Here is a 23,004-nt window from a genome sequence, read left to right on the forward strand (position 1 = left end):
TCAAAATTAGTAATGTACTCATGGGCCTAGAACTTAGATTGTATAGTTTGCCACAGTCCTCAATGCTTTCTATCATGCCCAGACCAAAAGCTGAATATCAAGTTGCCATCTTATCAGCATAAGCACTAGTGTATTTCATAGGATACAACTATTTATTTGTAGATGGATCTATAAAACGTGAGCAAAGAATGTTAAGAGGACCGAATTTTTCAAGAAAACATAGGAAGACTACGTAGGAAAAATAAGATTTTGAGCTTAGTTTGTCAACAAAACACATTTTGAGATTCTCTAAAAGTAATTTTGTGACTGACTGAGAGATAGCTCAGTGGTTTGGAATACTTGGGGCTCTTGCAGAGGACCCAAATTCATTTCCCACAACTACAATGAGTGGCCCATAACCTGCAATTTTGCCTATAATTTCAGCCCCATAGAGGATCAAATGTCTCTGGCCTCCTCAGAAACCTACACTCATGAACACATATGTCCCTATCCCATGTACACATAATTTAAAGAGCAAGAATTTTGTTTCAATTCCCTTTTAACCACTAAGTATGCACTTTCATATTTTATAAACAAAGGATCTTGAGTCTTTGCAAATTTCAAAATCTTGTATGAGGTTGTACAACTTAGCCGATTCTCTCAAAGAAGTGAGAGGGATATGCTGATAGCCATCTGTCTGTCACTTCCCTCTTTACCATAACAGCTGCAGCCATCTTTCACAAGGCCATGCCTCTCTTGGGACAAGGAGGCTCACACAGTGATGAGTCTGAGGGGTCCTGTTAAAAGGTTTACCACTTTGTCTAAAGGGAGACAATAGATGAAGCATTTACCCAGAGACTCTCTGTCTGCTCCAAGCTTTGTTGGGCCTGTGTCACATTCAACCATCTCCTTTGTTCAATCTTGCTCCCTCTTCCTTTCATGGGTACCAATCCCTAAAAGACACGTTGTAATCTCTACTCTGTCCCACCCTGTTTCCACAGGAACACTGTTGTGATCAGCTTGATCTTGATCATGATTACTTCAGTGAATCTAAAGTCAGCAATAACCTATGTTTCGGAGAGTGGAATAGGTATAGCTTAGCTACCCATTCATTGAAGCTCTTAAGGCATTGAAAGAGTAATTAAGAAAAACAGTGGCAGCCTACAGGCTTAACACATTCTTATAGACACAACCCACTGGTTCTTCCATTATCAAATATATTAGTAAGAGCTTCAAATACCACTTTATGAAAGAACATAAAAGCAAATCAGGCCAAGAGTCCTTGTTTTCTTGGAGCTCTGTGTCTCACTGAACAAAGAAGATAAAGAGTAGAAACAAACTTCGAAGTTTCAAGCTTGGGGAGTAATAGAGATGCCAATGAGGAAGAATATAGAGGAAGCATGATCAGCTTTTTTTTTTTTTTATTTTACAATACTATTCAGTTCTACATAATAGCCACAGATTCCCTTGTTCTCTCCCTTCCTGCCCCCTCCCCTTTCCCCCAGCCCATACCCTTATTCCCACCTCCTCCAGGGCAAAGCCTCCCCTGAGGACTGAGATCGACCTGATAGACTCAGTCCAGGCAGGTCCAGTCCCCTCCTCCCAGATTGAGCCAAGCGTCCCTGCATAAGTCCCAGGTTTCAAACAGCCAACTCATGCAACGAGCCCAGGACCTGGTACACATGAACTATGCGCATAATCAGCTTTAAGGTCAGAGGAGGAGTTCCATTTGGAGTCTTGTGAAGTTAATATGGATATTAGTTACTTTTTTTTTTTTTCATTGCCGTGACAAAACTAACTAAGGAACCTGAAGAAAGGGTTTATTTAGCCTCACAGTTTGAGGAGTTACTGTGGTGGTTTGAATGAAAATAGACCCCAACCGCTCATAGGTAGTGATACAATTAGGTGTGAAGTAGGTGTGGCCTTGTTGGAGGAAGTGTGTCAATGAGGCTTGGGCTTTGGGATTTCAAATGCCCAAGCCAGTCCCAGTGTCTCTCTCTCTCCCTGCTGCCTTTGGATTCAGATGCAGAACTCTCAACTACTTCTCCAGCACCATGTCTGCCATCATGACACCATGCTTCCTACCATGATGATTGTGGACTAGACCTCTGAACCTGTAAGCCAGCCTCAATTAAATGTTTTCCTTTATAAGAGTTACTGTTGCCATGGTGTCTCTTCACAGCAATACATTAACTAATACAGCAGTTGGTACCAGAAGTGGGGTACTGCTTTGATAGGCCTGACCACGGTTCTTGGCAGAATGTGGACTTTGGGACTTCGGATAAGGAAAGCAGTTGGATGCTTTAAATGGTGTTTCTCTACCTATATTTCTATCTAATACTTCCTTATTCCTCTCTCCTCCTCACAATAACCTTTTGACATGTCGGAGCTGGTCTCCTACAGTGATCTGCTTTTTGATTTTTACAAAGGTTTACAGTTATATGACTGTATGAGTCTCAGAAGAGACATTGAAGACTTTGGACTTTTAAACATTGTTGAGACTCTTATACACTAGGGGGACTTTTGAAGTTGGACTGAATGTATTTTTTTGCATTATGATATGGCCACAAGCCTATGGGGTCCAGGGTGTGGAGTGTGGTGGTTGAAATGAAAATGTCCCCACCAGGCTCATAGGGAGCGTCACTATTAGGAGATGTGGCCTTGTTAGAGGAAATGTGTCAACGAGAGTGGGCATTCTTCCTGCTGTCTGCCAATCTAGATGTAGAACTCTCAGCTACCTCTCTGGCACTGTGCCTGCCTGCATGCTGCCATATTTCCTACCATGACTAAACCTCTGAACTTGTAAGGCAGCCCCAGTTAAATGTTTTCCTTTATAAGAAGTGCTGTGGTCATGTGTCCCTTCACAGCAGTAGAACACTAAGAGAGTTAGCATCCATCATGTAAGAAAGGGAAGGCAGCAGGAGGGTGAAGTATCTAGTCTAATGTGTCTGTAGGCGGGGAGCAGAGAGAGATGAAGCCCAGCTCCCTTTCTTCTTTTTATTTAGACTGATGTCTCAGGGAGAGTATTGCCCACATTCAGGGTGCGTTTTGTCTCCTCAATTAAACTTTTCTGAAACCCCCCCCTTGTAGAAACACCCAGAGGTGTGTCTCCTATCCTCGGTGATTCTAAACCCTGTCAAGTTGAAAATGAAGATGAACTATGACAAGGCTCTTTTGGAGACATCACATAAAACAGCTTTAAAGTGATGGTAACAGAAGCCAGGTTGGAGCCATCTGGAGACTGAGTGTATCTTGAGAACACGAGAAAGGATGAACAGGGTGAGGAAAGCTCAAAAGGAGGCTCAAACTCCTATTTAGGGTTATTTAAAATGCTTCCCTAAATTACTCCCCCAAATTCGGATTCAGTTTATTCCAGTGTTCAGGTACAGGTTTTGGTTTTTCAAGACAGGTTCTCTCTGTGTAGCCCTGGCTGCCCTGGAACTCACTTTGTAGACCATACTGGCCTTGAACTCAGAGCTCTGCCTGCCTATGCCTCCTGAGTGCTGGGACTAAAGGTGAGCACCACCACCGCCCAGACAGATAACAGGTTTTAATATCTTTCAAGCTGTACTGTGCTCAGTCTGGCTTCCCTGGAAAGCTGACATCAAGATGAGGTGGAAATTGCATTTTTTTCTTTTGGTGGACAGCAAGGAACAGGTGTGTGCAAGAGAGCCAGCCAGAAGAGGTGGAGGAGCTGGGTGACAGCAGCACATACCTGTCCCAGTGAAGGCATGGGGAGCTGGGTGACATCAGTGTGTGCCTGCCTCAGTGAAGGCAGAGGGAGCTGGGAGACAGCAGTGTGTACCTGCCCTGGTAAAGGCAGGAGGTAGATGGTTGGAACTCTGAGGAGGGCTTAGCAAGACCACTAGGGAGGCCCCAACTGGATTTGCTGTGAAAAGAGTCTCTATGCCGCCTTCTGCCCTGGTATCCCCAGTCACTGGTTACCTGAAGGGATCCTGATCTCCACACAAACCTGGCGATGCTTTCCCGAGCACAGTAGTGGGAGCCTTGGGGTCATCAAATTCTGAACAAATGGAGGAATTGGAGGCATTGTTGTGACAGCTGGTGCATGCATGACACCATTTTAAGATAGTGGAATGAGAAAGGGAATGGTGAAATAAATGGGTTGTGGGTGAAGTGTCTGGGTTCAAGTTCAAATGTCAGGTTTTCTTACCGCTAACACATATTTTAGTATGTTTTAAATATACACAGAAAGCTATTCACAGCAGAAGTTAAAGATAGGAAGGAAGGGGGGAAGAAGGGAGGGAGAGGTGAGAGATGTGGCAGAGAAGGAGTGAGAGGGAAAGAAGGAGGGGGAGGAGACAGAGGGAGAGAAGAGGCAGAGTGAGAAAAAAGAGCATGAATGGATTATATCGGAAGAAGCTTGGAGAGAAGTTAGGAGGAAATGGGACCCTTGATCACGGTTTTGAATTCAGGTTGTGATGTCTTATCCTCTAAGCATTTTGAGCATGGGTTATGTTCAGGTTGCAGGGAGTTGGAGAGAACTGTAGTTAGTTATCTATTTCTAAGACAAAATAGGAAGCAATGTATCAAGAGGCAGCGGGGAGAGTTGGGCTATGAATAGGAGGCTGAATGAGACGGGGAGGGGGTGCAGATAAGGCTCTTGTGTAAGTAGAAGACTCTTTTGTAGACAGAATCACATTAATGGAGAGGAAAGCCGATGGTCTTGATGTATATATGAAGTGGGGGGCAGGGTCACTTGCTAAAAAGATATTTTATTGGCAGCTCTTCTCACATGACAAAATTCTACACACAATCTACAACAAAATCACATTTAGTATATTAAAATTAACACTTCAAATATATATTAAATAATTATTACGTAATTTCTCATAGGTGTCTGTCCATTTCTTTGAATATAAATCAAAGCTGAAATATTCTCTTGATCTAATTTGGGATTTTTTTTTAAAAAATCTAACATTTGCATTGAATTTATGCTATTCTTACTCATGAAAAATTACTGAAAATACAGTCAGCATCTAATCTATATTTGATTCCAAAGTTAACATACAACCACCTTTGAGCCATGTAATTTGTATCTAGTGACAAAAGAGGTTCACCACAAGGACACATGCTGACTAATACCACCAAAGTACTTCCTAATCAAAGGCTATCTGAGATGAATAATTTCCAACCCAGGAGACTCAGAGCCCTCTATCCTGTAAATTGAGCTGTAGACACTTTTTAAACTTCAAAACACTTAATAGAAACCCCAGTTCTAACCGTTTGAAGGCTTTGACCTCCTTTACCCATTTTTCCATCTGTGTGTACACGTTTCCATGTGTGTGAGGGCATATACATGTGGAGTCCAGAGGACAACCTTGGCTGTTGGTCCTCAGGTGATGTCCATCTCCTGGGACTAAAGTCTCTCACTGGTTTGGAACTCACCAATTAGGACAGACAGGCTTACTAGTGAGCCCCAGGGGTCCCCCTCTCTTTGCCTCCCTGCACAGGAATTACAAGTACTGGTCACTACACATGGTTGTCATCTGGGGCTAGTTGTTCGAATTCAATCTTTATGCTTGCCACGCAAGCACTTTACCAACCGAGTTATTTCTCTATCCCATACAATTTTTGACTTTTAAAAAATTCAATGGGGAGGGTGTCACTCTTCAGAAACTCCAATGGATCTTTACAATTTACATATATAGTGTATTAATCATTATTTAATCAATGATTTAAAATAGAAAAGGAAAAAAAGCCTTCTGAAGTGTGCATCTGAGATGAGGGAACCATAAAAGCTTGAAATAATTGGTAGTGGAAAATGTTGGGATAAACTTAGTTGAATCTTATCCTATAAGAACACTGGGAGGGGAATTAATATTGCCAGGGTTGCATCATGGTCAATAATAGAACCAGCATTAGGATTTACTAATTTCAAAAAAACATTCTCCAATCTGTTATCTTCTTGGATGTTGAGGCATTGTGTTTTGGTTCATGGTGCTTAGTGTTCTTAGCATTCAAAACCAGTGCCTTACAGGCTAGAGAAGGTGGTGAGGAGTACATCTCAATGAGGAGCACCCCAGGCCAACCACTGGGACTTACTGCTTTGTGTTCCTTCAGCTGAACAACTTCCTAGTAAAGTGGTTATAAACATCACTGGGGTCTGCAGAAGCAATTGACAGCGAAACACAAAACCCTTTCAAAGAGACTTCACAGTAAGGAGTTACTGTAAAAGTCGAGCGAGTTTCAAGGTTCTTTCTCACAGTGTTCACAAGGGTCATGTAGTCCCCCCTCCATTTCTCCAGATAACAATGGTGTCTAAACTGAGTACAGATTGCAACCATGTGTGTATGGATTCACAAAGTAAGACTTACTTTAGGCCCTCGTAGAGGCTAATCTTAGATGTGCATAAAGCATGCTTATTGAATAATTAATTTATGATTTCAGTGACCAAAGAGGGAACAATTTGATACAAATGGTCTGCTGTTACACTGTCTTTCAGAAACTAGAGGCTCAAGCTCCGCCTTTTCCGGGTAGGTAATTTGAACAGGTGTTGTAAGGGGCAGCACGAGTTCTCTTGTGGAATTAAAAATAAAATTCCTTCTTTATATTCTTTTTTCTTCTTCCTCTGGGATGCCTTTGTTTTTTCTTTATTTCTTTAAAAAGGGGTATGGCAGGAGGAGAGTCCCTATTGATGGTCTAAAAAAGTGCCTTCATGAGCATAACTGAGGTAAGATGGGATCCTTAAGCCAGATGTCCCAGCTCATGTCTGTTATCACAGCACAGGCTGAGGCAGGAAGGATGGCTTGAACTGCAAAGTAAGAACTCAAAAGAAAAAAGAAGACAAGAAAGTAGAAAAGGAGATAAGTTCTTATATCTCACTACCAATCTTTTGACATATTAAACAGAGTTCATTTAAGATTTCAAAATTTTATAAAGAGATTGAAATTTCATTTTGTACATTCATTTTTTTCTACGACACCCAAGAACAGTCCAATTAAAATTCATGTTGGCCACTAACAGACACAGCAGAGAGAACAGAGCCGAATGCTAGTCATTGTCATAGATGCAACCTGAAAGAAAAGAAAATACAGCTTTAATTAATTCACTCATTAATTTTTGTATATTCGTATGTGTGTGTGTGTGTATGTACATGTGTGTGTAGATACATATGCACATGTGTGTGGAGGCTGGAGGACAACCTCTAGTAACATCCCTAGGAACCATGTACTTTCTCTGAGACAGAGTCTCTCCTTGGTTCCGTTCTCACCAAGGATCTTCATGTCTCGACCTCCCCAGGCCTGGGATTACAAACACTTGCCACTGTGCCTTTCATTTTCCTGTGCGTTCTAGCTGTCAGACCCCGGTCCTCATGACTGCAATACAAGCTTCACCTACAGAGCCAATCTTCTAACTCTCTATTGAGGCTTTGGGAACAAGTCTTCTTGAAGCCCAGACTGCTCTCAGACTCAACAGATCATGGAACAGGACTTCCAACTCCTGAGCTTCCTCCTTCCATACCCCAAGTGCTGGCTCTGCACCACCACATCTGGCCTTAAGAATGTAAATACAGATTATATACAGCACATCTTACCTGTTTCAAGTTAGAAATCTGGGTAATTCAATCTCTCCAGAATTAAGATTTAAAAAAAAAAAAAACTTACTTATTTTACATTAAGAAGACAAACAAAACTAGATAAGTAAAATGTGATATGTTTAATCTTCTGTGCTGGCTAGTTTTACGTCAACTTGACACAAGCTAGAGTCATCAGAGAGGAGGAGGCCTCAGTTGATAAACCTCCTCCATAAGACTGTAGGCAAGACTGTAGAACATTTTCTTAATTAGTGATTGAAGGGAGAGGGCCCAGCCTGTTATGGGTGGTGGATCCCTGGGCTGGTGGTCCTGGGTTTTATAAGAAGATGGGATAAGCAAACCATTGGCTCCAAACCAGTAAACAGCACCCCTCCATGGCCTCTGCATCAGCTCCTGCCTCCAGGTTCCTGTCCTGTTTGAGTTCCTGTCCCAACTTCCTTTAATCATGGACTATTATGTGGAAGTGTAAGCCTAATAAACCCTTTCTTCCTTGACTTGCTTTTGGTCATGGTGTTTCATCACAACAATAACTAAGACAGCTTCATTGACAGCCCAATTTCAACAACATTCCTAGACAGATTTAGTCTTCATCACACAAGACTGAAGATCAGCTATTCTGGCATCATAGCACTTGTTGGAAATGAGACTAGTTAAGCATCAACACGTGTCATAAGCTAAAGACTAAAGGGTGGGGGCTGGGGGATGACTCATTTGCTTGCAAGCCAGGGAAATAGGTTTGATCCCAAAACTGATGTAAGAAAAAAAACAAAAACAAACAAACAAAAAAGAACAACAAAAACCTGGATGGTGCCAGATGTGGTGACAAACACCTTTATCCCAGCAGTCAAGAAGCAGAGGCAGGTGGATCTCTGTGAGTTCAAAGCCAGCCTGGTCTAGATAGCAAGTTCCAGGCGAGCAGACACCAAGTTGTGAGACCTTGTCTCAAACAAAACAAAACAAAACAAAACAAAACAAAACAAAACAAAACAAAACACACACACACACACACACACACACACACACCACAGCACACGCACACGCACATACTCATCCATACACACTCACACAGGCCAAAGGGCAACATGATGACAGCTGTGAACATTTCGTTGAGATGAATGTTTTAAATCCTCACTTAGAAATACATGATGATTTTACTAGTGTTATTAGTTATGAAATAATGTACCTGTTTATTGATCAAAGATTTGTTAGTTTCATATTTTAGCATTTGCCAGCTTTACATTTGTCCACTTAGGATTTGTTAATTTCATATTTTATAGGCTGCAGAAAAATAATCGCTGTTACCTTCTTGGGTATTATGGTTGCTGTGGTATGGAAACTGCTAGTTTTAAAACAGGTTATTATATATTACTAAAATGCATTTCCCTGTGGTGAAAGCAACGACTCTTAACGCATGTTACAATACACAGTTTACCAAACAGTTCTCTCTTCCCTCCGCTCCTTCCCACTTCTTCTGTCTCTTCCCTGTTCAGTTGTTTTTTGACACAGGGTCTCATGTAGCCTAGGCTTGCCCCCAACTTTCATTGTGTAGCCAGGGCTGGCCTTGAACTTCTGATCTTCCTGCCTCTAGCCCCCAAGTGCTGGAATTACAGGTCTTGGCTTGCACCATGGCTGTCTTATATTTCTCAATCTGGAGATAAACATGCTTTTCTTTTCGCTTAATTTCCTAGCCTTTTGTGACGATGACTCCCCGCCATGACATCAGATCATTACTTTTCCTCACATTTTTAAGAACTCCAGTTCTGATCATATGTGATGGCTCTAATTAAGCCAGCAAGCTGTTTTCTCTGTTACTGTGGTGGGAGCTGCATGAGACTTACCATCAGCAATGTCATCATAGATTTCTCCATCACTGTAAACACAAAAAACAATTTTTATTTTATAGAGAATATCTTCCCAACATTAATGCATGGAAGAAGCTAGCATTAATATGATTGCCATCTACCAGAAACATTTAGAGGTGAAAAGTGAGGCTATGCATGTGTATGTGCGAGTGGACAGAGATTTTACATTCACCTCGACATCTTCTTTCCCTGGCTTTATCGACTCCTAGTTCATTCTACAAACACAATAATAGACACATGCCTTGAGGGCACAGATCATGCCCTACTTTGAACATTGCCATGGGCATAGGGCATCTGAACTCCCTAAGAACTGGGTACAGAGCTAAACAAGAACTGCCAAGACACCACCCTCCTCCAGGGGCCTTAATCCAAAGGTGCAACGAATTTTAACAGTTATTAGTATTAGATTCCTACCTTTACTTGAGTTCCCAATGTTTAAAATTTTAAGTGAATGAAATATATTTGGCATGAAAATTGGCAATACTGTTTTCACATGTTTCTAGTTACAATGCACACATATCAAGTTTAAAGTATTTAAATACTAATTATGGAATGTACAGTCATTGAATTTTTTATATTACTTATTGTTTTCAGGTTTTGCTTAGCCCTGAAGCTTTATGAAGTATTCTATTAACGAACACTGAGTTGCTCTCATGTGCTGGGAGACACACATATGAGTCAGATGTAAGCTTTGATTGTAAAAGTGCATAGTCTGATGAGTGATTTATGAATGATAGAATAATAATATATTATAAATATAAACATAATCTTGAAATGTAGGATGCAGTTCCAAGCTCCAGAGCTGTGAGGTAGCTGTGTCATGTAGGGCAGACATGCTCTTGGTTCCTGCCCTGTCTCTGGGCTTTATCACAGCAGCGGCAGCAGCAGCAGCAGGGCCCTGTTCCTGCCAACTGTGAACAGATGCTGGGAGCTCCCTATGTCTTCTGTTTGGATCCTTTCTCTGAGGTGGAGGAAGCATTTGCCTAATGGAAATCTGATGTGAATGCAAAGAGGACAGACTTTCCTGCTGTTTATTCCATAAATGTTTATTGATGTATGCATTTTAATAGGTAGTGAACCAATAGTCGCTTAGTGTCCTTTCTCCATTTTCTTTTAACCATCCTGCAGCACATTCTTTCCATAAAATGTGCATCTTTCTTAGAACAGAGCCTGTCAGAAGTCCCGTTGCCCACCACTGTAATACATACACCGAAGAAAACAAAGGTGTTAGGGTCGTTTTCCTGTCTGCTGTCTATTGGTTTGTTGACAGAACTCTTTAACATGCATTGTCCTAGTCACACATGTGTCCTGTTGCTTATGGAAAACGGTTTGTGAATCCTCCATTCCTTCATTATGTCAGTTTTACAAATATTTACATTGCTCAACCCAATAGTGGGGCTAATTTTCTGCTCTGCGTTTCTTGGTGTAGAATCTTAGAGTGTTTTAGAGGAGTCCAAAGGCTTAAAAGTACCAGGCTGTGACAGACTGTGAAAAGGTCTTATTCATAAGAATACAAGAGTCATTGATCGCTATCTTTTGAGGGGCACACTTTCAATACAGCAACATAATAGAGCACTATGCTTGGTGTGAGTATAGAAAAACCTTCAGTTAGGGGCTACACTATGAGCTATTAACTGGTAGTATTAGTATCTGCCACAGACACCATTTGGCTCGAATTAGTCCAGTTCTAATGCTGTAATAATTAATAAACAAAATGCAAACAATTAGTGAAAGGGGTAGTGGCTTTGCCCTGTGTGTCTTCAGTGTTGCTGAACAGACAGCTCAGCGAGTTATATAAGACTATTCACTATGAGTGAGTCAGACTTCCTTTCTAATTCAGACTAGCATATTCAGCTTTGTTACTGGTACTACTATATTGATACAAATGTAACACATTGCTTCCAATTTATTATGGTAGTTCAGTCTATTGCATTCTGGAAATTGCATTAGTAATTTTTAATTAGTAATTTTTCCTTTGTCCTTAAGGAAATCATAAGATTCTTTTAATAAATACAGTAATAGAAGAAAATGGCCTTACTTGTCCGCCAGGTAACTCCGAAGGACATAACCATCTATAAAGAAAAAAAGGAAATGCATTTTAGTTACAGATACAGCTTTGAAAAATATTTAATGTTTAGTATCACAAGTTGACCCACAAGTGAATAATTATTATAAGGTAATATACTGAGGGACTGGAGAGATGGCTTAGTGGTTAAGGGCCCCTTCTTATCCACAATACTCAGTTGATGCCCAGATTCACATCCAATAACTCATCACTGCCTGTAAATCTAGTTCCAGGGACTTCATGCCCTATTCTGGCCTCTGCAGGCACCCACACATGACACATCCACACAGACACAGTAATAATAATTTAAAAACTCTTTAAAAAGATAATATATTGCCGGGCGGTGGTGGCGCACGCCTTTAATCCCAGCACTCGGGAGGCAGAGGCAGGCGGATCTCTGTGAGTTCGAGGCCAGCCTGGGCTACCAAGTGAGTTCCAGGAAAGGCGCAAAGCTACACAAGAGAAACCCTGTCTCGAAAAAAAAAAAAAAGAAAGAAAAAAAAAAAGAAAAAAAAAAGAAAAAAGGAAAAAAAAGATAATATATTGAATAACTATATCTATATAGAACATGCTAATGGAGTAATTTGATCATATTTATACCCTCATTACCCACTTATTTCCCCCTCCTCTTAGCAGCTCTCATCAATCCCTTTCTTGTTCTATTTTTTTATGAATTTTTTTAAAGACAGTAAAAAAGGTAACTTCACTATGGTATTTTCACACAGAAGTCCTTACACTTTTGTCTAATTTATTCCCATCTCTGCCTGCCTTCCCTGTGTCTCCTGTCCTTCTCCTGAAGGTTCCCTCCCTCCTTCCAAACAGTCTCCTTTCTCTTTTTGAGTCACATGGATTCCATCATCCCTTTCCTACTTCTAATGTCCCCTCCCCATCTCATGCTCGTCTTCCCAGGCCCCCTTCCTGCAGACACATTTAGATACAGGCTCCACATAGGAGAGAAAACGTGGCATTTGTCTTTCTGAGTTGGGGTTATGTTGTTTAATATGATCATTTTGAAGTCAGAAGAAGACTGGAAGAAATCTGTTCTCTCCTCTTGCCATGTGAGTTGCAGGGACTGAACTCAGGTTGGCAGGCCTTAGCAGTACACATGCAAAATTATAAACTGCTAATAAAGACTAGACTTATTCTAATATTAAATGCTTCCATTAAAAAAAACCCTGGAAGATTATGAGAAATAAAGTTATGACAGGAAAATTAAAGATTATTTAATCACCTTTTTGAAAATTAAGATTATTATTTGCTGATGCTTTGAGGTAATTTACATTTCAATGAAATCACTTTTAATTTAATTTTTATCAATTATGATGAAAATTCACAGGCCTGGTCAAACCGCTACTAACAGTCCTTTACATAGTCAAAGTTAATAATTCATAATAGATCTTAATTATCTCCACTTTATGAGTTAATTAGAAAAGCTATATTCTCTTTCCCTCTCAAACCCTTGGTATATTCTCTCCTACATCTTCCTTGCTCAAGAGTTCTAAATAGCATCTTTCTCTTCTGTTGATGACTCCTTTGCAGATACTATTGTTCAGTTCTGTTCTTTTCTCTCCCTCTCTCTGTCTCTCTGCGTATGTGAAGGGAGGGAGGGAGATATCAATGACTGAATATTTAAGAAAATGTCAGTGGTCGCTTGTGGGATGAGGCTGTCCCATTCTATTTTAGTTCCATGATCATGTGATAACTTAGGGCTCACTAACTATAAAATCACTTATATAGTGTTTTTTACAGGATTACTGACTTCTAATGTAGCATAGGCTTTGCTGTGCAGCGCTTTCAAGTGCTAAAACTTTATTCTATTCAAGGACCGTTTGTGGTAGTGTCAAAACAAGTGACTTACCATGGATTGTTATGTAATCTTGGCAGTATAGTTCCTAGAAATTATTTTTTTTATGCAGGAAGAAAATGTTCTCATTGTTCACATGGTTCGTGTGCACTTACCAATATGAGATATTAATAGAAAATATGAAAAAAAACCCCACAAAACAAAGCAAAATCATGGCTATGGTGCAGAACGGCTGCTATGTTTAGCCTTACAGTAGTCTGAGAGCTGATATGCCGAGGATTCTCACATGTCACATAAAGTTGTTATTTGGAAGCCTCCTGCTCACAGAGCAGAACACAGTGGCTGGAACAAATGTCTTGAAATATGTGGTGAGGTAGAATAGTCAGGAATGTAACGCCCATCCCCCATTTGTGCCCGTCAGTTTCCTCCTAAAATGTTTGCTTGCTGTGGTGTAGATGTGTGTCAGGACTAACAATGCACCTGTGAGAAGACATTAGAAATACGGAATTTCCGAGGAAGTAGACAGTAGTCTTGGAAAAACGGAAATTAACTTGATTTTGTAGTTTCAATTTTTTTCCTTAATTGAAGTGACGGTCTATTATTTATTACTTCATTTGTTGTATTTGCAGAAAATAAAGTTACTGCAGCTAGAAACATAAAATCATCTTGTGTGGACTTGCTCAGGCAAGTGAATCAATGTCAAACTTGAAGGGAAACATAATGAATGGTGTACAATACTGAATGTAATTTATTATTTTGGCTTTCACAAGAACTAATCTATCTCCTTTTCTTCTCTGTTTCTTTGTATTATTCCTGAGACTTTCTACTAGAACGACTTTAAACATTTCATTTGTATATTTGCTTATTTATTCACTCACTCACTCAGTCACTCACTCATTCATTCATTCATTCATTTAATTTTTACTACTTTTGAGGTGAGTTTTCACTACATTGCCTAGGCTGTCCTTGAACTCCTGATTTCAAATGCTTTTCCTCAGTCAGCCTCCAAGTACTGGGATTTTAGATGTGTGCTACCACAGCTGGTTCAGATTGACTTTTTAAGTTTCTGAATAAAATTTTTTTCTAGTGAGCATAAATTGTTTAAAAAAAAAAACCCTTAAAGAAATGATCAACTAGTTTTGTGACAATGTCCAGCCATTTGAAATCTCTTTTTCTGATGCCTAAAAGAAACAGAACATTATAACCCAAATAACTCCTTTTTTCATGCCTCATTTTTTTTTTAGAAAGTTTTTCTCCAGTGACAGGAGGTGGGAAAACTCTCAGCTCTTGAACATCAGATTGTGGATGTGTGCAAATATTAGCTAGCCATTTTAAACATTTGAGAATGTGCCAGAACTATATATTTAAGATACCAACTGCCTACACAGTTCACACTTACAGAGTGTCAGTGGGTGAGACCCTATTGAATGTAATAATGTCTGCGTCAGAGGCTTTTGCTCCACACAGTGACAAAGGGATTGTCCTTTATCCTTTAACCTCTCGATTGCTCGGTGTACCCCCAGGTCACGTTCTTTTCGGTGACAGGTTGAAGAAGAACAGAGAGTGAGAAACAGTCACTGCAACAGTCACTGAACTGCAAAACACCATGGCTAGTCATGAGAAGGTGTAAAAATAAGGAAGGGACAGATTTAGAGTACTTAATGATTCAGAAACTAACAGTGCTCATCAGGCCAAGCCAGAGTGCTGTCTGCTAACCAGCTAAACTATTCAGCAGACGTTTTTGAGAGTGTTTATGTCCGACTTTTATCTGGTTATTGGACTAGAAATCCAGAGCACTCCTTTGAAGCTAACCAAGTCCACACTCAAGCTGTGAGACACTATACCAGTGCTGACATCCAACCTCAAGAACACTTCGTTGAAGTTCTGCATAAGTTCAAATACTAAGCAGAGCAGCAAATTACTGAAACAAATCACGCAGTGGAGTTGGGAAGACATTCATCAGACTGGGGTAGCTGGGATCAGGGAGTGAGGATGCTTCCAATCGAAGGTGATCACTGAGTTGTTTTTGATGGACAATTGTGCATTCCACACCAAATAGAATAACACAGTGGGAAGAACCGGCATGATTTATTCAGGGGATGACAAGCATGCACTTCACTTTTGGATGTCCAGTCTAGACAGCAAACTGCAGTTGTTGCCCATGAGGCTGAACCATGAAGGGCATTTATGATATGCTGTCCTAAAGATGGTGTGTGCTCTTGAAAATATTTGTTTAACATAGGAGTGGACAGGCTGAGAATATGAGAAAGACGGATGCCATTTGCAAGGCCATTTGCCGGAGGGATACATTTTACGGCAGTCGTTCCAAGTCCTAGTGAGTGTATGGAGAATAGATCAGGAATTAGAAAATTAAAAACAATCAAGGATCCCAACCAAGAAAGAGATTTCATAAAAATTATGAAAAGCAGGAGGCTTGAAAAGGCAAAAAGTGAAATTAAATAGGCACACCAATTCAGTCATTCTGAGATAATACTTAATCTGAAAGTCACTCTCAAATACTCTTAGTGCTCCTCCCTCTCCAACTACCTGACTACCCATTGGTCCAAGTTTCTGTCAATATTTAACCATTTTGTTCTATTTATGGAGGGCTTTTCTCCAGCTTCTAGGACTCTCTGAGTACCTTCACACCTTTCTCGGATCAGCTTTTAACCTTTTGTTTAATCTGCTGAGTACAGACCAAATTTGCTTCCTATTTGGTGGGATGGTAACTGGTCGATGTCACAGCAGCATTGGAGCTCTGTTATTTAGGTGTTGACCATTGGACAAGAAAGCTTTCCTGCCTGCCTTCTCTAACCTGTGGAGGCCAGAAGAGGATATTGGATCCCCTAGAGCTGGGGGTTACAGTTGGTTGTGATCTGCCTGATGTGGGTGCTGGGAGCTAACCTTGGGTCCTCTAGAAGAACAGTAAGAACTCTTAACCGCTTAGCCATCTCTCTAGTACCACACTGTAGTTACCTTTGAAATGAGGAAGTCAAACTAAAGCAAAGTACCACCTAAAGAAAGCCTTTACAACAAACAAAACACCCTACCAGGGAGTAAGAGATATTTACCCAGTCATTCTGTTTGAGATCAAACTTTCAGAGTACCTAGAACTGAAGCAGTTATCAGTGGCTTAGACATCACAAATGCCTTAGTGAGAAAGAAAATCTATGTGAAATTCTTGATTGTGATGAACCCGAAGTTTAAGCAATGTTTCCACCGTCATTTCAAGCCTGTATTCTGCCACTGAGTAGCACTCACAACCTCCACTCTCATTTTTAAAAGATGTTGAAGGAACACTGAGAGAAATAATCTTCCCCAGGGAAGAGCACACCAACTAGTTATCCAATACCAAATGGTCAGCCCTGAAAACATATACATAACATTATACAGGCTGAGAAGGTTATATTCACACACACACACACACACACACACACACACACACACACACACACACACGCAGAGTTAAAGAAAAAGAGGCCATGAATTTGAATGAGAGCAACGGGGTTACTAAGGAGAGGCTGGAGATGGGAAAGATAGGGAGGGAAATGATGTAATCATATTACAATCTCAAAAGCCTCAAAAGACATTAAAATAGAATTTATTGATGTCAGCATACCAGAATCTCCAGTTTCTTAACATGTCCTACAACCCACGAACCACCGAACAAACTGAGTTAGTAGAGGTGGGTGATCTCTGTAGCCCATGGTTGTTGGATGCACAGTGTGGCTTTAGCAGGGACTTACATTTGCCTTCTTCGTTCCTACAGAGAACTTTGGTGTCGTCTGTGCTTTGAATAACTTCAAGCAACTCTCCAGGTTTTATCTGCAGATCTCTAGCTCCCCACTTTTTAGAAGTTATGGAGAAGCCACTTTCGTTGAATAGAGAACTCGAATTTCACCATCATACTGAAAAAAAAATAAACATTGAAATTACTGATATGTATTATTACAGTAATTCATTTATTGACAAATTTACTAAGAAGGTTTTAGTTATGGACATGCCTATGGGGGGTATCTTGATTATGTAAATTCATATAGGAAGAACTATGTTAATTCTGAGTGGGACTATTCCCTGGACAGGGGACCCTGGACTGTATCAAATGGAGAAATCAAGGTAAGCACTAGTATGCATGCGTTTGTGTGTCTCTGTCTTCTGACTGCAGATGTAATGAGACCAGCCCCATTAAGCTCCTGCCTCTGTGATTTCTCCAAGGCGGACTGTAGCCTAGAACTGTGAGCCCAAAGAAACCCCTTGTCCTTCAAGATGTTTTTATCTGGGGATTTTATCATCGCCATGAGACAATAACTAAGACAATCACAACCTCACCAACTTCACATAACAAATATTTAAAGATGATCACTTTATCAAAGTTCAAAGGGCATCTAAATTTAAATGGTTATCATAGCATGGAGGATATTAACATATATGATTTCTTGCTTAATTTATTGTAGGAATGAATTTAAATTTACAACATATTTGTAACAAAGAAAAGTTATGACAGATAATGCCAATATTGTTAACCATACTTGAAAAGCATGTATTTTGTCATTTTGAAATTTTTGGAATTTTTTCATCAGTACTTTGAACTCTGAATGGTATAAAATATTACATACCTTAAATTTTTTCCTAAGATCTTTTTCTTCTTTTTCCTGTTTTTTTAGCTTCTTGGGGTCTTTTTCTTCTGTTTTTGCTTTTCCATCATTAATTCCTTGACTAGGGTAACAGAACACATATAAACCAACACTTTGAGAAACAGAAAAGAATAGATCATAACAGAGACTTAATTCTTTGTTTTTGTTTGCTTGCTTGCTTTGTTTTGTTTTGTTTTTGAGACTGAGTTTCTCTGTGCAGCCTTGGCTGTCCTGGACCTTCCTCTGTATACTAGGCTGGCCTCAAACTCACAGAGATCTGCCTGCCTCTGCCTCCCAAGTGCTGGGATTAAAGGTGTGCGCCACTTCCCACCCCCAGCCTGAGACTTAATTCTTAACATTAAAAATTTCGGTGGTTTGTTATTTTGTGACAGTGTCTTACAATATACACTGGAACTCTGCCTCTATCTTCCAAGTGCTGGGATTAAAGACATGTGTTACCATGCCTAGCATGTAATAATACATTTTTGTTCAATGTTGTTTTTAATTTAGTACTGATCATTATAATCAATTATGGATTTATGACATATAAAGGGGTTCATGATTAAATGATACACATGATTTAAACTGTAAGTGAAAGGTCATATTGAATAAATAATAAAACTGAACAAGATGAAATATGGTCGCATACCATGGTTTCATGTGGTTAAAACTATACTTGAACCCTGTACATTTTCTAGTTCTTTCTAGAAAATTGAATGGCAGAGATAGTGTTATTTAAAAAGCTCAAAAATGCTTTTTTAAAGAACTGAGTTTTATGGATTGTGAAATTTATCTATCTTAATATTTTCACATCTAATTAAAACAGCTATGATGGAAAAGCTGGAGTTCATTGGTGGAGCACTCACATACCACACCTTAGACTTGATTTCCAGCAGAGAAATAATACATAAATGAATAAAGACAGCACAGGAGATAGGAATATTGGTTAATGAAAAGCTTTTACATAAAATTAATTTTCAATATCATATGGGAGCATCTTAAAGATAATAGCCAATAGTCAATAGTCAGTCTTTATCTTGGCCATTTCACTAAATTGCTCATTGGAAAATGAAAGTTCAGTATAGATTGGGAAGAAGTGTGAATCCTGCAGAAGGAAGTTTTTTTTTTTTTGGTATTGGAATATTTGTGAATAGTGAAAATTTGACACTAATATTTTCATTTTGATTATCTAGAAAAAATGTGACTTCTTTAAAATGTTTGGTTCTATTTTTTTTTTTTTTTTTTTTTTTTTTTTTTTTTTTTTTTTTTAGCACTTAGCATTTATCTTGTTCGCTATGAAAACAATGAGGACCATTGCCCACGTAAGGTCTTACATCTATCCCTAGGACCTTCCGCCTTTCACGCTCTGGGCATTGGTGAAATGCCTGGCCCAGATTAGCTCTCTGGCATGATCAGAGCATGAATGAATGCTAAAAATGCCCCCCTCCACAAGCTATTTTTGAAAATAACTTGTTCCAAAATAGAACACTGTGTTTAAAAATATAGAATTGTTTTAATTTCTGAAAATAAGCAATGGGTACGGGAAAAAAAAAAAAGATCTCTGATCAAGTTCAATCAGCTGGGGTTTGTTTTGCTCCAAGAAAAAGCCCAGGATGTGATTCTGGGTTCCCAGAGAACTAGCTAATGGAATGTGGGGTATCTTTCTAGAGTAACATCAAACAGAAAAAAAATGTATTAAAGTCCATCAGAGATGGGCACAGTGTCCTGGTGAGGAATATTAGAATGAATAATTTGCTAAGGGTAGATTTTCCTTTCACAGACTGCGGAAAGGGAGGCAAGCCTTCTTCATTCATCTGTCTTTCTCACTTGTTTGGCCTGTAGAACTTGATCCATCGGCATGTTTTGCCTTCAGTCTCTTTGATCTTGATACTGTTCATAGTTCAGTAAAAATGGCTTAGTATGGTAAAACTAAATACTTGAAGTTCTCTCATGCATTGGTAAGTGCAACTCAGCAGGCATGACTCGAGGCATTAATGCCAGTTTTGTCCTCTAACTAATCAAGTATACCATTTCTTGTTTTTCATTCATCTCTCTCTTGAGTGTACTGCTGGAGTTTTCTAGCTTTTGTACGCAGGTCATCTTGCATAGATAGGAAAAAATGAGCAAGTATTTTAGTACGTTATATTATACCTCAAAAGACTTTTCAAAGGGCGTTCCTTTTATGCTCACTAATCTTAACTATTTTCATATACTTTTCACCTTAAAATTAAATGCAAACCTCGAGTATAAACGTGCGAACGTTATATTATTTTAACTTTTATATACTTTATCTTAAAATTAAAGAAGATTGTATGCAAAAAAACTTTTGAGAAGATTCTAATGAGTTTTTTTTTTTTGTGTGTGTGTGGTTTTTTTTTTTTTTTTTTTTTTTTTTTTTTTTTTTTTTGAGACGGGGTTTCTCTGTGTAGTTTTGGTACCTGTCCTGGATCTTGCTCTATAGACCAGGCTGCCTCGAACTCACAGAGATCCGAGTGCTGGGATTAAAGGCATGCGCCACCACTGCCTAGCTCTAATGAGTTTGTGAACAAAAAAAGGACATACAAGAAAGCCCTTTTAAGCAACAAATTCTGTTATTTTTTTTTTTTTTCACAAAGGAAACCATTGGTGAAGGACAGGGAAGAAGAAAGATGAGGGCTATCATTGAAAGGAAGTATATTCAAGAGGGGAAAAGGGTAAAAATAAGAGAAGATGAATCATTGAGATTACTTGTGAACAGAATCTCAAGTATACATTCCCAGTAGATGAGTGAATACAGACAGCAGTGAGTCACCAGCAACCAACAGTGATTAGTCAGGGAACGAAGGGCAGAACCAGTGTCTGGGGTCAGGAGAAAGGATGGGGAAGGGGAGAGGAGGGAGGGTAAGGATGACTTGCTAACAAACCAGACTGCGAGGTGAGAGCCTTGATCACAAACAAGCACAGCTTTAACAAGGAGGAGCAGAGACCACACAACTGCGCACAGTACACATATACCACGCTGGAGTTTTACTCCACTTCAATGTTGTTGAGCAATCTCCTTGTCAAGACTGCATTGTAATGGAAGCATTTTAATGACCTCAACTCTGCAGGTGGAGCAGGGAAGTCTGAGGCATCCACATCATCGTAAACTTCTTCTCCCATATCTAATAAAAGACAGAATATTAAATATTGAAATTTTGCTAATTTAAATTTTGATATAAACATTCAATGATGTTATTAAGAATTGAAGACTGCTTCATAGACAGTCAGGATTTCTCAGAGACAGTATATATTTCTATTAAAGGCATTATATGCTTCTAAAAGGAAGGAGTGTGTGTGGGGGTGGTTCTTACCTTCCTGGGTGTGAGTATTCAACTTTAAACAATCGATAAGTGAACAAAGAAACAATGGAAACCAGTGAATATAATTACAACTATCGGGTTGGGGATGTAGCTCAGTGGTAGAGCACTTGCCTAGCAAGTGCAAAGCCCTGGGTCCTCAGCTCAGGAAAAAAAAAAAAATTACAACCATCATTATTTGGAGGGAAAAAACCAACAAGACTTGAATAGTGCTGTGACTCTAAAATTTTGCAAGTGTAACCAATGGATGAATGGTGGGACTGGAAAACTGTGGACAAAGACGTTAACTCTCTTGGCCACTGGCAGTGGGAAGCAGACCGAAATTCTTACATGATGTGGAGTGCTAATCCACTAATCCTATTTGTATATCTCTGTGTCAATCTCTTATATCTATCTATCTATCTATCTATCTATCTATCTATCTATCTATCTATCCATCCATTTGTCCATCAGGTGGATGATATCTATCTCTATCATCTATCATCCATGATCTTCTTTTAATAATTTGTTCTGTATTAATTTATACTCTACAGTGATAGTATGAGTGTACTTCATAGGAAATCTTATTTCTACAAATAATATATGTAAGTGATGAGAAACAATACTGATAGAAAACTAGCCATGACTGGTGTGGTGGACTGAATGAGAATGGCCCCAATTCCTGGATTATGTAGTGCTGGGGATCAAATTCAGTGCTACCAACTAAGCCACATCTTTAGCTTGACATTCATTCTCTCTCTCTCTCTCTCTGGTTTTTTTGAGACAGGGTTTACTGTGTAAATCTGGCTGTCCTGGAACTCACTCTGTAGACTAGGCTGGCCTCGAATTCAGAGATCGCCTGCCTCTGCCTCTCAAATGCTGGGATGAAAGGTGTGCGCCACTACCACCAGCTCTCTTAAAAGAATATTTACCAATTTAAGTAGGTAAACTCTTTAAAAGCCCTTCAGTATTTTTGGATCAACATGTTACTTTATACAGAGACACTTTAAAAAAAAGTCTTGAAAAGATCTGTCCCAGCAGGATTTTCAAAGAGATGATTGAAATTGTACAAAGCACTGACTGTTACTCCAATTTTTTCCCCAAAGAGTTAAAGAAAGGCTATCTGGAAGTGTCTGGTTGTGTGTCTTTTGCATACTTTTATACATTTGTATGCATGAGTTGTGTACATTAAGCATGGACTGCATTGAGGCAGGGCCAGCTGACATCGGTGTCCCTCACTTTCCTGTTATCTCCATGCCACAATGACTTTCAGATTAGTACTTGGAAGCTGTCTGTGCTGGTTTGAATGAGGTGTGCCTTATGGTCTTAGGCATTTGAATAACTGGTCCCCAGTGGGTGGTGCTGTTTGGGCAGGCTTTGCAGGTATGGCCTTGGTGACGTTTGCCCCTGGAGGTGGCTTTGAGGCTTGAAAAGACATGCACCATTACCAGGTCACTCTCCTTTGTTGCTTGAGGTTCAAGGTGTGAGCCCTCAGCTCCCATTCCTGCCACCCTGCCTTCACCAAGGTATGCCATAGTCATAGAAAAGTAACTGATACAGAAGTTGGTACCAAGGAGTGGGCTGCCGCTATGACAGACCTGACCATGCTGCTTTGGGGAGGAATATTATGGTGTTTTATCATAACAATGAGAAGTATCTGATAATGAGCCTTTTTTATTTTTATGACTCTGTTATTCTATTGTTGGGTCGTTGGAATCACCCACAGTGAAATTGCTTGTGCAATCTAACGTATTTATTATTTGCATTCAGGACTTAAAGCAGGCA

The 23,004-nt window shown here is 39.6% G+C and overlaps 1 protein-coding gene across 1 annotated transcript in view; it reads right to left on the minus strand.

Moving 5' to 3' along the window:
* Positions 1 to 4,695: 4,695 nt before the first annotated feature.
* The window catches only part of Fyb1 (FYN binding protein 1), an 83,815-nt gene continuing 65,506 nt past the window's right edge, over positions 4,696 to 23,004 (minus strand). Inside the window, 7 exon segments of the mRNA XM_028875596.2 lie at positions 4,696 to 7,016; positions 9,376 to 9,407; positions 11,438 to 11,471; positions 17,015 to 17,134; positions 17,137 to 17,176; positions 17,885 to 17,984; positions 20,979 to 21,045. Of these exon segments, the coding sequence (XP_028731429.2) occupies positions 6,994 to 7,016; positions 9,376 to 9,407; positions 11,438 to 11,471; positions 17,015 to 17,134; positions 17,137 to 17,176; positions 17,885 to 17,984; positions 20,979 to 21,045 (416 nt within the window). The 3' untranslated portion in view covers positions 4,696 to 6,993.

Source organism: Peromyscus leucopus, chromosome 11 (assembly GCF_004664715.2).
Source record: "Peromyscus leucopus breed LL Stock chromosome 11, UCI_PerLeu_2.1, whole genome shotgun sequence".
NCBI lineage: Eukaryota > Metazoa > Chordata > Mammalia > Rodentia > Cricetidae > Peromyscus > Peromyscus leucopus.